General features: G+C 43.4%; 1 protein-coding gene across 3 annotated transcripts in view; it reads left to right on the forward strand.

Moving 5' to 3' along the window:
• The first annotated feature begins 1,010 nt into the window (after positions 1–1,010).
• The window catches only part of FMR1 (fragile X messenger ribonucleoprotein 1), an 89,492-nt gene continuing 74,468 nt past the window's right edge, over positions 1,011–16,034 (forward strand). For 2 of the 3 annotated variants that reach the window (XM_068251012.1, XM_068251013.1), the window contains exon 1: positions 1,012–1,262. In XM_068251012.1, coding sequence (XP_068107113.1) covers positions 1,212–1,262 — 51 coding nt within the window. In that variant the 5' untranslated portion in view covers positions 1,012–1,211. Of the gene's footprint in view, positions 1,263–16,034 lie in introns of all 3 variants that reach the window. The other variant, XM_068251014.1, reaches the window with a different exon arrangement.

The following is a 16,034-nucleotide window of genomic DNA, read 5'->3' on the forward strand; positions in this document are numbered from 1 at the left end:
TTTATATATTTATTCTGTTTTCAATCAAGAAACATCATTTTTCAGGAGGGCTGAGCTACACCCAGGAAACAAGCTGATCAGGAGGTCTTTACTGCAAAGTCTATTATCCAGAACTCAGGCAACAATAAGCCTCAACTAACCAGCATACCTGAGGGAATAACGGGTACCTGTGACGTGCTGGCTTGCGTGCAGGGTGAAGCCGGAAAGCCACTAGGGCTGCCTGACGTCACCGGAGGCTCAGTAAGTATTTAGGTGGGGGAGGTTTATGCCACCAGGTTTCAAGCCACCAGCAAGCACATGTATCAGGTGATACTGGGGACTCTGCTGTATAATTTTCCCTTGCAGTAGGAGCCCTGAAATTTACATATCTGGACATCCACTTAAAAAAATAGGTATATTTACATAAATGTTTAAATCAGTTCTGAAAGAAGGACAAAGAAGAAAGAGGAACAAACGGGTTTAGTGCCAAACAGTAAGAGGTGCTCTTAAAAAGGGTACAGGCGTGGGCCACACATCTAATAGCACATGCTCAGCTGCAGCACCGCAATGTAGGCAGCAAGCTTTACTGATAAATCTCCAGCTAGCTGCAGATATTTTCTGACAGGCAACTACCTAATGCTCTGCTAAACTCACTGGCTATTCTTACTACCACCCGCTGTGTGTGCTACCGGCCATGACAAAACGTGGCGGCCATTTCCGGCGCCCGTTTCCCCAAGTTAGACCCCATCCCTCGCGTTCCTCTCCCGCCGCCAGACGCGCTCTTCAACCCCACCCCTGTCTGCTCCCTCACCTCCATGGCAACCCCGACCCCTCCCCTCAACCCCCCTCGCTGACGTCAGAAGAGAAACCTCCACCAGCAGCCCGGGACGGACGCAACGGCTCCCAGCGTGCCAGCTCATTGGTCACCCTCGCAGCTCGCGCTACCGCTATTGGCTGGCGCTGCTGTCTCTCAGCTGTGAGCGGCGCAGCTAGGTTAGGCTGCGCCCGCAGTATGTGTGAATGGGCGTGATCGAAGCCGCGGCCTCCGTCACGTGATCGCGGTTTAATGTTTACATTCGAGGCGGGTGAGGGGGCAATCCTGTGCCAGGCGGGGGCCCGTTTCGGTTTCATTTCCCGGGAGGAGGTGGAGGAGGGGGCGGCCGGCGGGCCTCATGCTGCGCTTCAGCCACTGACGGGGGATACAGAGGCCTGCAGAGATCGCGCCGAGCAACATGGAGGAGCTGGTGGTGGAGGTGCGGGGTTCCAATGGAGCCTTCTACAAGGTGAGGCCTCGTGCGTCCTCCCTGCCCATTGCATAGTCGTGGGCAAGCGGCGGCCTTCCAGCTGCAGGAGGACTAAAGGTACCAGCGTGCACCGTGTGGGTCTGGCTGGTATTTGTAGTTCCGTCCGCAGCTGGAGGGTCCCCCGCTCCCCAGAGCGCTGAGTGAGTGTGAGGCAGGGCCTGTGTGTGCGGATAATGACTTGCAAACTTCCCTCCCTCCATTCATATTCCATTCCTCCCCTGTCTGCACTATCAGTGCCATCTTCCACCTGCTCTGCCTGGCACACGACTAGACCTGCCATTCTCCCATGTTTGCTGCCCATCCTTCCTATCAGACATCTCCATCCAACTGCTGCAGACTTGGGTATCCACCCTATCCATCGCATCCAGGTGCTGATGGGTCCTGCCATCCTCACATCTTTACTACCCATTCTTCCAATCCAGCTGCTGTGGACCTGGGTATCTTTTCTGTCCAGATGTTGATTAGACCTACCATCCTCTCATCTTAACATCCCATTTTTCCAATCCATCTGCTGCAGACTCTTCCCATCCAGGTGCTGAAAAGGCCAGTCATCATGCCAGTTTTAATGCCCATCCTTCGAATCCAGCTGCTGCAGAGTGGAGTAGCCTCCCCATCCTTCTCATTTGAATGCTGATTAGTCCTGCCATCTTCATATCTTTACTGCCCATCCTTCCAATTCAGCTGCCATAGATTTGGATGTCCTCCCTATCCTTCTCATCCAGGTGTTTATTAGACCTTCCACCTGCCCCCATCTTTACTGCACATTTTTTTTTAATCCAGCTGCTGAGGGTATCTTCCCATTCTTCTTATACAATTTGTTATTGGTCCTGTCATCCTCCCATCTAATGCATGTTCTACTGACCTGGGTATCCTCACCACATCTCTTTCATCCACATTTTGATTAGGCCTGCTGACCTCCAATTTCCTGCATATCCTTCCAATCCAGCTGTTGCAGACCTAGTGTAGCCCCATCCTTCTTATCCAGGTTTTGATTACACCTGCCAGCCTCCTATCTTACTGTGCATTCTTGTAGTCCAGCTACCTCAGACTTGGGTATTCTCTCCATCCTTCTTATCCAGATGTTGAGTAGACCTGTGAGCCTCCCATGTTGTTTCACATTCTTTTAATCCAGATTCTGTGCAACTGTTGTAGGCCTGGGTATCCTCCCTGTACTGATCATCCAGGTGCTGATAAGACTTGCCATCCTCACAGCTTTTCTGCCCATTCCTGCAATCCAGCTGCTGTAGACTTGGGTATCCTTTCTATCCAGATGCTGATTAGACCTACCATCCTCTCATCTTAACATCCCATTTTTCTAATCCATCTGCTGCAGACTCTCTTCCCGTCCAGGTGCTGCAAATGCCAGCCATCATGCCATTTTTAATGCCCATCCTTATATACCAGTTGCTACAGAGTAGCGTAGCCTCCCCTTCCTTCTCATCCGAATGCTGATTAGTCCTGCCATCTTTACTGCCCATCCTTACAATTCAGCTGCCATAGATCTGTGTGTACTCCCTATCCTTCTCATCCAGGTGTGTATTGGACCCTCCATCTGCAGGGTAACGTCTCATTCTTCACATCCAAGTTTTATTTAGGTCTGCCATCGTCCTATCTTTACATACTGTATTTATAATGCATGTCCTACTGACCTGAGTATCCTTACCCCGTCTCTTTTACCCACATGCTGATTATAACTGCTATCCTCCCATCTTACTGCATATTCTTTTAATCCAGCTGTTGCAGACTGATCTAGTCCCCCACCCTATCCAGGTTCAGATTACACCTGCCATCCTCCCATTTTACTGCCCATTCTTGTAATCCAGCTCCCTCTCCATCCTTCTTTTCCAGATACTGAGTAGACCTGTGGGCCTCCCATGTTGTTAACCATTTTTTTAATCCTGCTGCTGAGCACCTGTTGTAGGCCTGTGTATCCTCCCTGTACTTCCATCCAGGTGCTGATATGACTTTATATCCTTGCATCGTTACTGCCTATTCTTTTAATTGAGCTACGTCAGACCTGAGCAACTGTTCCCATCCTTATTCAGATGACTCCCCAGCTGCAGATTAGGCACCATGCATCACATCCAGGTGCTGATGATTCCTGCTATCCTCCTCATCTTTACTCTCCATTCTTTCATTCCAGCTGATGTAGACCCTTCTATCTAGATGCTGATTAGACCTACCATCCTCTCATATTTACATCCTATTTTTCTAATCCATCTGCTTTTGGCTCTCTTCCCATCCAGGTGTTGAATAGACCAACCATCCTCCCATTTTTACTGCCCATCCTTCGAATCCAGCTGCTTCAGAGTAGCCTCCCTACCCTTCTCATCTGTGTCTGTTAGTCCTGCCATATTCACATCTTTACCTCTAACCCTTCTTATCCAGGTGTTTAGTATACCCTCCATCCACATTTTACCATACATCTTTTTAATCCATCTGCTGTAGTACTGGATATCTTCCCATTCTTCACATCCAAGTTGTTGCAGGCCTGGTGTAGTCCCCATCCTTCTTATCCAGGTTCTGATTACCCCTGCCATCCTTCCATCTTACTGCTCTTTCAGCTACCTCAGACTTGGGTATCCTCTCCATCCTTATCCAGATGCTGAGTAGACCTGTGAGCCTCCCATGTTGTTTCCCATTCTTTTAATCCAGCTGCTGAGCAACTGTTGTAGACCTGGGTATCCTCCCTGTACTTTTCATCCAGGTGCTGATAAGACTTGTCATCCTCTCCTCTTTACTGCCTTTCTTTTTAATCCACTGTGTCAGGCCTGAGCATCCTTCCGGCCTCATCCAGATGCTGAATAGGCTCCCCAGCTGCAGATTAGGCCTGCAAACCCCCTATTTTCACTACTTGGCCATATAATCCAGCAATTAATGGACCTGTTATCCTCTCACTATCCAACTGCTGTAGTACTGGTACCCTTCCTATCCTTCTTAAAACAGGTGCTCATAATATAATAATGGCATCCTGGCGTCTTTACTGCCAGTCTTTCCAATTCATTTAATGAGCAAACCTGCCTCACCCATTCTTATCAGAATTCTGATTAGACCTGTACATCCTTTGGCGCTAGTCTACTTGAGGAGACCCAGCAGGAAAACTCATAATTAAATTCTGCTAATGTGATTGGGTGGACGGCACTTTGTCGAACTTTTAGGTTTTGAGTAGGTTGTAGTAAACTTTGCTGTAGGGGGTGCTGCATTTGGAGAACTGTTGATCCATCTTTCTTATCTTTCCTAACCATCCTTCCATTTTATCTGCTCAGCAACATGCTGCAGATCCGGGTTTCTGCCTCATGCCTCCCATCTTGTTGGGGAAACCAGTCACCTCTCCATCCTTTAAATCCAGCTGCTGAACAACTGCTCCTGATGTTTTTGTAATTCAAATGCAGCTGCTCGGACCTGGACAGCCTCCCATCTTTACAATTCAGCTGCTGACCTGATGTGCCAACCCCCGCCACATACAATTGATGCACACCTGGGTGTCCTCCTCATTTTTGTGCTAATGATTAGATCAGGGTATCCTTTTCACCTTTCCTATAAAACTTGACCACATTTATTGCCTGTGCTTTTTATCCAGCTGCTAATGAAATAAGACTCAAGTCTCCATTTGCTTTTTTTTTCCAATTCATATGCTGCATACCTGGGCATCTTCCCCACCCTTATACATGTACTGAATAGACCCCATCACTTTAGTCTAACTTTTGTTAATCAGACTAAGACATCCCTGACTTCTCTTGGCTTTTTTTTTCTTATTTAACTTCTGTTCATCAAATTTGGTCATTTTCTTAATCCTCATCAATCCACGATAAGACCCCCTCAAATGATCCATCTTTTTATCCTATTACTTTCATGTCAGCTGCTAATGTTCTCACGTGGGTATCATCTTATAAAATATGTTATTTGTTTCTATGCAGACTATGGCATTCTGTGCATCCCCATTTCACATCCTACTCATCTAGCGTCTACGGATTGGACCTAGGAATCTTTCTCATCCTAAGGCTACTGATAAGACCTGCCCATCCACCCTCATCTCTTCACTACATCTTTCTCATCCAGTTGCTACCATCCTGACTCTGGCATCGTTTGCCATTCCACCTCCCTGCCTTGTGGACAGCTGGTAGTAGAACCTCAACATCCTACTGATATTCATACGCTGACCCTTTTTATTTCAGCTAGTGCCAATCAAGTTTGAACATTATCCTCCATTTCTCCCCTCCTGTGGTAAGGAGGGGAGATGTCTTCTCCCGCTAACATTTGGGGCATCTAGTATACTTTTACTTTTCATCCTGCTGCCTGCTAACCAGACTCTGTGATCCTTGTAATCTTTTATTGTCCGTCCTTCTCATCTAACCATTGATGAACAGACATGGGTATATTCCTCAATATCCTTACCCAGCTGCTGTTAATGTTGACCAGACCAGGGCAGCATCCTTAGTTGGCTGCATTAATCTGGGCTGTGGTGTGGTTACAAAAATCACCTGACTCAGATTATTTAACCTCTGACTCCAGGTACCCAAACTTGCTCCTACTCTTCGACTCCACAGCCCTGAATCTGACAGTAATGTTCAGACAATTTGGCTCGTCCGCGCGTGCGTCGGATTCGATACCCGCTCGTCCCCGCCGGCGCCGTTTATCTTCCGCTCGATTCCCTGCTATTGTCCGCTCGCGGGGAATCGAGCGGCGGCGAGATCGGACCTGTCGGATCTTATCAATCGAGCCACATCAGCGGCTCGATTCATAAGTAACATCGCTCCGTGTGTACCCAGCTTTAGAGCTGCACTCTATTGAATACCTTTAAAGTGGACTTGAACTATTGCACATGGCAGAAGAAAAACCAAGAAATCCACCCTGAATGTATTTATAGAGTATAGCCTGTCTAATTTCTCCTCATCTGTGACTAATAAGTCTAATTTGATCTCAGCTGTGTCAGCTCAGGAATCTTGGCAGCCTCGGCAGAGCAGTTAATTGGTAAATGCAGGCTGTTAACCCTGTAAGCAAGAAGTAGACGCACTGCAAATTTATTGCAGGATTTCTATCAGCTGTAATATTTTTTTTCTTTAAAAGGTATTATTATGCTGTTTATCTTTAAGAACAGAGAAGAAGTTCTGAGTTCAGGTCCACTTTAAAGAGGGCTGTATCATCAAAACTGTTACATTGTTTTATTGCTTTTTGTCCTGTCTTAACTTCCCTCTGAGCTGTAGAAGGCCTGGCACTCTTGAGAGCCAGTTGCCAGGTCCTATCCTTATCCGCAGGGCCTTGAAAGCCAATTTATTATATATTAAACATTAAAAGAAAAAAATGAAGTTTGTGCAGCTTAATTGTTTGAAGACTGAGATCAGCAATGGTACTTTTTTTTTTTTTTTTTTTTAGGGCCCTTTCACACTAATTGCCATCGATTGATGCAAATGCAATGATAGTCCTATAGAGCTCTGACATTAAAGTGACACTGAAGCGATAAAAACCTCATGATATAATGAATTGTATATGTAATATGGATAATTAATAGAACATTAGTAGCAATAGTCTAATTTTTTTATTATATAGTTTTTTTTTATATACACTCAAAGAATTGTTAGGAACACCTGTTCAATATCTTATTACTGCAATTATCTAATCAACCAATCACATGGCAGTTGCTTCAGTGCATTTACGGGTGTGGTCCTGGTCAAGATAATCTCCTGAACTCCACACTGATTGACAGAATGGGAAAGAAAGGTGATTTAAGCAATTTTGAGCGTGGCATGGTTGTTGGTGTCAGATGGGCCAGTCTGGGTATTTTACAATCTGCTCAGTTACTGGGATTTTCATGCACAACCATTTATAGGGTTTATAAAGAACGGTGTGAAATGGGAAAAACATCCAGTATGCGGCAATCCTGTTGGCGAAAATGCCTTGTTGAGGTCAGAGGAGAATTGGCCGACTGATTTAATTAAGCTGATAGAAGAGCAGCATTGACTGAAATAACCACTCTTTACAACCGAGGTATGCAGCAAAGCATTTGTGAACTATGACTAAGGGCAGATTGTAAGCCCGATACGCGTCAGTTGAACCATGTGATTTTACCATGTGGAATTTCTGAATAAAAAGCACCAGCATTTTTTCTACCATTGATTGGCTTGCGGATCCTTCTCTACAAAGCATTTGTGAAGCCGCAACACGCACAACCTTGAGGCGGATGGGCTACAACAGCAGAAGACCCCACTGTGTACCACTCATCTCCACTACAAACAGGAAAAGGAGGCTACAATTTGCACACGCTCACCAAATTTGGACAGTTGAAGACTGGAAAAATGTTGCCTGGTCTGATGAGTCTCGATAAGGGTCAGAATTTGGCGTAAACAGAATGAGAACATGGATCCATCATGCCTTGTTACCACTCTCCAGGCTGGTGGTGGTGGTGTAATGGTGTGGGGGATGTTTTCTTGGCACACTTTAGGCTCCTTAGTGCCAATTGGGCATCGTTTAAATGCCACGGGCTACCTGAGCATTGTTTCTGACCATGTCCATCCCTTCATGACCACCATTTACCCATCCTCTGATGGCTACTTTCAGCAGTATAATGCACCATGTCACAAAGTTTGAATCATTTCAAATTGGTTTCTTGAACGTGACAATGAGTTCACTGTACTAAAATAGCCCCCACAGTCACCAGATCTCAATCCAATAGAGCATCTTTAGGATGTAATGGAGCAGGAGCTTCGTGCCCTGGATGTGCATCCTACAAATCTCCATCAACTGCAAAATGCTATCCTATCAATATGGGCCAACATCTTTAAGAAAAAATGCTTTCAGCACCTTGTTGAATCAATGCAACGTAGAATCAAGGCAGTTCTGGGGCAAACACCGTATTAGTATGGTGTTCCTAGTAATCCTTTAGATGTATGTATGTGTATATAATATATGTGTATCTGTGTGTGTGTGTGTATATCATATTGCATCATTCTCTAATATTTGTAGCTTACAAACTACACTCTGTATTTTAAACTATGAAACGCTCTGACCCTTTGCACTTCCCTGCAGTAAAAGCTTATCTGAAGCTCCTTTTCACAGTTTTTTTGATAAGTGCTGTAGCTGACCCAAGCTCAGAGCAGCTCTTTCACATAGATAACACGTTTCTTAACTCTTCCTGTACTGGAAACAATATGAGACTCATATCTATGCTACTAATGTTCTGTTTCTTTGCTGTACTACACATGCAGTTCATTACCTCATGTGTTTATTTTCACTTCAGATTCCCTTGATACACGGTGAGGTGGGTGCTAATGTATTAATGCAGTGCGTTTTAACAGCACAACGTGTGCATTTACAGTGATGTGAAAAACTATTTGCCCCCTTCCTGATTTCTTATTCTTTTGCATGTTTGTCACACTTAAATGTTTCTGCTTATCAAAAAACGGTAACTATTAGTCAAAGATAACATAATTGAACACAAAATGCAGTTTTAAATGATGGTTTTTATTATTTAATGAGAAAAAAAATCCAAATCTACATGGCCCTGTGTGAAAAAGTGGTTGCCCCCCTTGTTAAAAAATAACTTAACTGTGGTTTATCACACCTGAGTTAAATTTCTGTAGTCACTCCCTGGCCTGATTACTGCCACACCTGTTTCAATCAAGAAATCACTTAAATAGGAGCTATCTGACACAGAGAAGTAGACCAAAAGCACCTCAAAAACTAGACATCATGCCAAGATCCAAAGAAATTCAGGAACAAATGAGAACAAAAGTAATTGAGATCTATCAGTCTGGTAAAGGTTATAAAGCCATTTCTAAAGCTTTGGGACTCCAGCGAACCACAGTGAGAGCCATTATCCACAAATTGCAAAAACATGCGACAGTGATGAACCTTCCCAGTAGTGGCCGGCCGACCAAAATTACTACAAGAGCGTAGAGAAAACTCATCCGAGAGGCCACAAAAGACCCCAGGACAACATCTAAAGAACTGCAGGCCTCACTTGCCTCAATTAAGGTCAGTGTTCACGACTCCACCATAAGAAAGAGACTGGGCAAAAACGGCCTGCATGGCAGATATCCAAGGCGCAAACCACTCTTAAGCAAAAAGAACATTAAGGCTCGTCTCAATTTTGCTAAAAAAACATCTCAATGATTGCCAAGACTTTTGGGAAAATACCTTGTGGACCGACGAGACAAAAGTGTAACTTTTTGGAAGGTGCGTGTCCCGTTACATCCGACGTAGAAGTAACACAACATTTCAGCAAAAGAACATCATACCAACAGTAAAATATGGTGGTGGTCGTGTGATGGTCTGGGGTTGTTTTCCTGCTTCAGGACCTGGAATGCTTGCTGTGATAGATGGAACCATGAATTCTACTGTCTCCCAAAAAATCCTGAAGGAGAATGTCCGGCCATCTGTTCGTCAACTCAAGCTGAAGCGATCTTGGGTGCTGCAGCAGGACAATGACCCAAAACACACCAGCAAATCCACCTCTGAATGGCTGAAGAAAAACAAAATGAAGACTTTGGAGTGGCCTAGTCAAAGTCCTGACCTGAATCCTATTGAGATGTTGTGGCATGACCTTAAAAAAGGCGGTTCATGCTAGAAAACCCTCAAATAAAGCTGAATTACAACAATTCTGCAAAGATGAGTGGGCCAAAATTCCTCCAGAGCGCTGTAAAAGACTCGTTGCAAGTTATCGCAAACGCTTGATTGCAGTTATTGCTACTAAGGGTGGCCCAACCAGTTATTAGGTTCAGGGGGCAATTTCTTTTTCACACAGGGCCATGTAGGTTTTGAGTTTTTTTTTCTCACTAAATAATAAAAACCATCATTTAAAACTGCATTTTGTGTTCAATTATGTTATCTTTGACTAATAGTTAACGGTTTTTGATGAGCAGAAACATTTAAGTGTGACAAACATGCAAAAGAATAAGAAATCAGGAAGGGGGCAAATAGTTTTTCGCATCACTGTATATTGGAAATAAAGTATACTTGAATGGTACTGTATGGATGCACTGCGTCGTCAAAGTGCGGTGCAACATTGCGGTGCAATTGAAGAATAATCCCACTGCAACTGATTCATCATAGTGTGTAAGGAGCCTAAAAGAATAAGATCAGCAGTGACATCCCTCTGTCTAGGTCTATTTTAATGATTAGACTTTTCACCTGTTCAGAACATCTAACCAAACAAAAGATGAATAAATCATATGGCCTCAGCCAAATGATTTTGATTGAAATATTGGTCAAAAATGTTATTGAATAATATCTAAGCATCGGGGACGCTGGTATACTTTTTAAATGGCAGTGTTTTGGGGTTTTTATATCCTTTTTTGTGATGAACCATAATTACAACATCCATGCACAGTCTTGTAATACTTGCCAGTGTCAGAGAAACCACTCCCACTTTGAAAAGGCAATAGGTGTGATGGCACCTGTCCATTTTGTATTCAAAGAGATTCTGTTTAAAGCTCAGCCAACAAGTAAATGGTGAAGAGACTGGCAAATGGTGGAAATAATGTACAGAACCAGAAATTAGTACATTGTACATAAAAGTACAACCCAACGACAACACATAGAATAAGTTAGACTTATGAAAATGAATAACTAGTTGGGTAAGAGGCCATGTCAAGCTCATGTCCTGGTTCATCTCCAAGGAGGGGACAGTTTTCAAAAATTTTAAAGTACCCAATTATTGGTACAATTTTTAGTGAGTGATCATATTTTCGAATTTTTTTTTTTTTTTTTTTTTTTTTTTAAATTGTATTGCATGAAAGCAGAGAACCTGGTAGGCCCACTCGATCCTGAACTATTGCATTGCTGTTTCCTTAAAAAAAAAATAGTTGAACAGCATAGGGATTTTTGTTTTTTTCATACACGATCATAACTGGTTTAGATACAATTGCTTATCTAGTGGCTTGCCATCCAAATCGCGCTGCACCGCGAATCTGGACGGCATGCTGCAGAATTATGCAGCACACAGCCCCCTCCCTAGCAGCACACTGCCTAGCGATTTGGGCTGCAGCTACACAGCAGAATGGAAGCCACAGCCAAATCATAAACTGCTGTGGCTCCTGGTGGAAATGAGCTCTTTGATTGGGCAGGAACTGCAGTGCAGTGATAACTTTTTCTAGCTTTGTACTATGTTTGGTACATAGCTAGTGGTCATAGCGTTTTAATCAATTTGCAGACCGATTTCAGCTCAAATAAACTGGTTTAAGGAATTAAAATGTTACATTAACTTCAGTTGATTTCCAGTCTAGCACATATTGATTGTTAGCCAGAACTGGTGAAAGTCTAATGGTATATGGCCAGTTTTAATTGATGGTAAACCAGTGGTGTGCAAACGTACCTTTTGAACCAGAGCAAGCTTTTGTCTGCGGAATTATTCATTGAAGGGAACCCAGGGTGAGAGTGATATAGAGGCTGACATATTTATTTCCTTGTAAACAATGACAGTTGCCTGGCAGCCCTGTTGATATTCTGGCGTAAGTAGGGTCTAAGTCAAAACCCTGGAACAAGCCTATGGCTAATCCAGTAAAACTGGAGTCAGGGTACCTGATCTGCTGCATGTGTGTTCAGGGTCTATGGCTAAAAGTATTAGAGGCACATGATCAGGAGGACAGTCAGGCAACTGGTATTGTTTAAAGGAATACTTAAGTCAAAATCAAAAAATGAGTTTTACTCACCTGGGGCATCCCTCAGCCCCCTGAAGCTGTATGATGCCCTCGCAGCCTCGATCCGATCCTCCTGTCCCCGCCGGCAGCTACTTCCGGGTTCGGCGACAGCCGCCGACAGGCTGGGAAAGCGAGTGATTCTCCGCGTTCCCAGGAGGATCGGAGCGAGGCTGCAAGGGCACCATACAGCTTCAGGGGGCTGAGGGATGCCCCAGGTGAGTAAAAGTCATTTTTTGATTTTGACTTAAGTATTCCTTTAAGGAAATAAATATGGCAACCTCCATATCCCTCATGCCTCAGATTCCCTTTAAGAGTATATAAATTGTTATAACCAAAAAACAAATGCAAGATTTTGGTTTGCAATTCCCAGAGCACATGATCTGGGTCTATGGCTAAACATATGAAACACCGGCTCAGCAGGACAGCCAGGCAACTTGCATTGTTTAACCACTTCGCCATATCTGGACGCATATATCCGTCCAGATAGGCAGTGGTGCTGCATCCATGTGGTGCGCGCGCTCCCGCTACCTCCCGCTGCCCCCCCCCCCCCCGATCAGTGAATGGGAATATAATTCCCATTCACCGATCTAAGTCCCCGGCAGAAATACAGACGCTTTCTCATCAGAGAGCGTGGTATTTCTGCCCCCAGGAAACCATTTTAGTTCCTAGATGCGACATCGTTCGCATCCAGGAATTTTTTGAATGTGGCCATCTTGTGGCCAAACGGTAAACTGCACCCACATACTTTTATTAAATAAAAAAAATACATTATATTACATCTAAAATTAGCAGTTTCCCTCACAAACTAAAATTGCCCAAATACATTTTTGTATTTAAAAAAAATAAACTACATAAATAGTCACCTAAGGGTCTGAACTTTTTAAATATACATGTCAAGAGAGTATCTTAATAAATTTTTTAAAATTATAAGCTTGTAAATAGTGATGGACGCAAATTGAAAAAATGCACCTTTATTTCTAAATAAAATATCGGCGCCATAGATTGTGATAGGGACGTAATTTAAACGGTGTAATAAGCGGGACAAATGGGCACATAAAATGCATGGGTTTTAATTACTGTAGCATGTATTAATTTTAAACTATAATGGCCAAAAACTGAGAAATAATGATTTTTTTTTACATTTCTATCTTAATCTTCCTGTTAAAATGCACTTACAGTAAAGTGGCTCTTAGCAAAATGTACTACCCAAAGAAAGCCTAATTAGTGGCGGAAAAAACGAGATATAGATCAATTAATTTTGAGAAGTAGCGATAAAGTTATTAGCGAATGAATGGGAGGTGAACATTGCTCGGATGCATACGATTTTCGAAGATGTAGGCTGAAGTGGTTAAAATGAAATAAATGACAGTCTCCGTATCCCTTTCACCTCAGGGTCCCTCTAACCTTATGTTAATATAATCGAGCATTGATTGAGAAGTATAAAAACCTGGTTGAGTGTTCTAGGCTTTTTTTTTTTTTTTTTTTTCCCTCTCCCGAGATCAGCACCAAACAACATTTTTAAGCTGGAGGCTTATTTAAATGAAAGATAAAACTTTTATTACTTAGGATGTAAATTCCACTTTTAACTATTGTGTTATATAGGATGCTCTTTGACCACGATGGCGTTAATAAAAATACCTTTGTGCATAGATTCTATGTAGTGTGTATGCATGTGTGTGTCCTTTACTTTTTCATGCATGAATGTATCAAAAAAAGATAGCTGATACTCATAGATAATCTATTTTTTTTTCATTCTCCCATCATGCACTGGAAATATGCAAAAACGAGAATCCAGGAGCACCACAAAAATCAAATCCCAGTTGGTGTGCCAGGTCCTCACCCCCGTACCAAGGGGTCAACACTGTAAAGAACCTCCAAGGACCGGCACCACACGATGAATTAATAGCGCAGTGTATCCTTATTGCAGCATATCGCAATGAAAAGCAACGACAGCCCGCTGTTTCGGCCTGTTGGCCTTTGTCAAGTTGCATCCAAATGCTGGAAATATGAAAATAAAATGATTTGGTTTCTTATACAATGGTCCTAAGCCTTTACTGTCATCTAGTGTAAAATGTTCCTAGATGACAAAATATTTTCTTCTATGGTTAAAAAATATCTAAAAGTTGCTGGATAAGTAGTGACTCGCAATCCATTTGAAGCAGAATTGTGTATCGTTGTATTTTATTGCCACTGTCCGCTACTTATAAAATATGTGCCAATAAAAGCAATTGATGCAATCCTATACAGGTATTGTTAACAAATGGCATCTAGTAGTAAGCACATTGACAATATGCAGCAGTTATTAGCCAAACACATAAATCTCAAACTGCAGGGAAAAACACATTTACTACTTATGCTTCCAAATGCCTGTTGGCTAAGTCCAGATACAGAGATAATTTAAACTGTCAAACTAGTGTTTCCATACATTTCAGGCTGTAGACTGTGGTCAGATTGCTGTGTATAGAAGCCTGAAATGTGGCCCCTGCTATCTCCAAAGGACTGCATCCTGTTTTTAAATTTAAGTGCTTTGTATTTGCTTACAACAGGAGGCCCCTTGCTTACAGGATACCTTAATTGACATGTAACTTGATGAGGTCAACGTAAATTCCCAATCCTACTTAAAACTAAACTGTTCATTTTTCTCACGGTTAGGGCCCATTTCCACTATCGCGAATTCGCATGTGTTTTTCGCATAGCAATACAAGTGAATGGGACTGTTTCCACTTGTCAGGATTCCTTTGCGTTTTTCTGTGCAGAAAAAATTCACATGGCAGAGCTATCAGAATTCACATACCGCAAACCGCTATGCAAATCGCATACAATGTATTTAATAGGAAATTCACATGCAGTTTGGGTATGCGAATTTTCATGCGAATTCGCATAGAAACAATGGAAAATCACACCAGCACTGCCATGGTTAAATTCGCATACATAGTCATCCATGCGAATTCGCATAGGCCCAAATGCGAATTTCGAATCCACATGCAAATTTTTCCCGCGACGATTTGCACCGCACAAGTGGAAATGCAGCCTAAGAGCCTATCTCCTTTATGCCCAAATCCGAGCCGAATCTGCTGTATTTCCCCACATACGAGTCGGGAGGGGAAACGCTGCTTATCTAGCTAGTGGCTTGCCATCCAGATCTCACTGCGGGCCCAATCTGGATGGCATGCTGTAGATTTATGCAGCACGCATCCAAATCCCTACAGCCGGGAATGGCTTAGCGATCTAGGCTGCGGCTGCAAAGTAGAACGGGAGCTGCAACTGAATCAAATGGCCGTCGCAGCTCCTAGTGAACACACTTAGAACGCATTTTTGGCTCAAAATTTTGTGATTCTCATGCAAGAGAACGAGAATCACCTCCCAATCGCCCCAAACATGTGACAGCATTTTGGGGTTGTCCGATTCACATGCAGCAGTTAAAGACCAACTAAACCCAAAATTAGGCAAGTCAGATTCTCAAATCAACCATGTTGATTTTCATAAATGTGCTAAACAAACATTTTTAATAGAAATATCCATTCAAGCTGTACTGATCTTCTTTCAGACTGAAAGTGAGCCCAAGGCAAACCTCGGGTCAAAAACACATACTTGCCTAAACAGAGGGAAGCCTCTGGATCCTGTAGAGGCTTCCCATGTCCTCCTCACCACTGCTTGTTGCGACATTCCAAAAGATTCTGGCCGCATTCCTGTTCATACGCGAGCGTGGCTGTGCTGCCCTTGCATGAGCATGGTGACGCTTGTGCACGAGTGGCTCGACTTACTGTGCAGGTGTGGCAAGTGTATGGCTGCGCTCGTGCATGAAGAGGAGTGCGGCCTGGAATTTCAATCCGACATGCGTTTGTGTAATTTCTTTGGGGAGGGTCTGTGAGCAGCAACAGAAGTCTGGAGGGCGGCGTGGGAAGCCTCTACAGCACGGTTTTTCAAGTTAGGTCAGAAACCCACTAGGAGCAATTTTCTGAGCGATTTGCGATTTGAGAACTCTTGCTAATGTAATACTAATGGTGTGATCCCACTTGAGCGATGTGAGTTTATAAAAATCCCCCATAGCATTGCATTAGCAAGAGCTTTTTCAGTAGCGATTAGAAATTGCTCCTAGTGGGTTTCTGGCCTTACA

Source organism: Hyperolius riggenbachi, chromosome 8, assembly GCF_040937935.1.
Source record: "Hyperolius riggenbachi isolate aHypRig1 chromosome 8, aHypRig1.pri, whole genome shotgun sequence".
NCBI classification, from domain to species: domain Eukaryota; kingdom Metazoa; phylum Chordata; class Amphibia; order Anura; family Hyperoliidae; genus Hyperolius; species Hyperolius riggenbachi.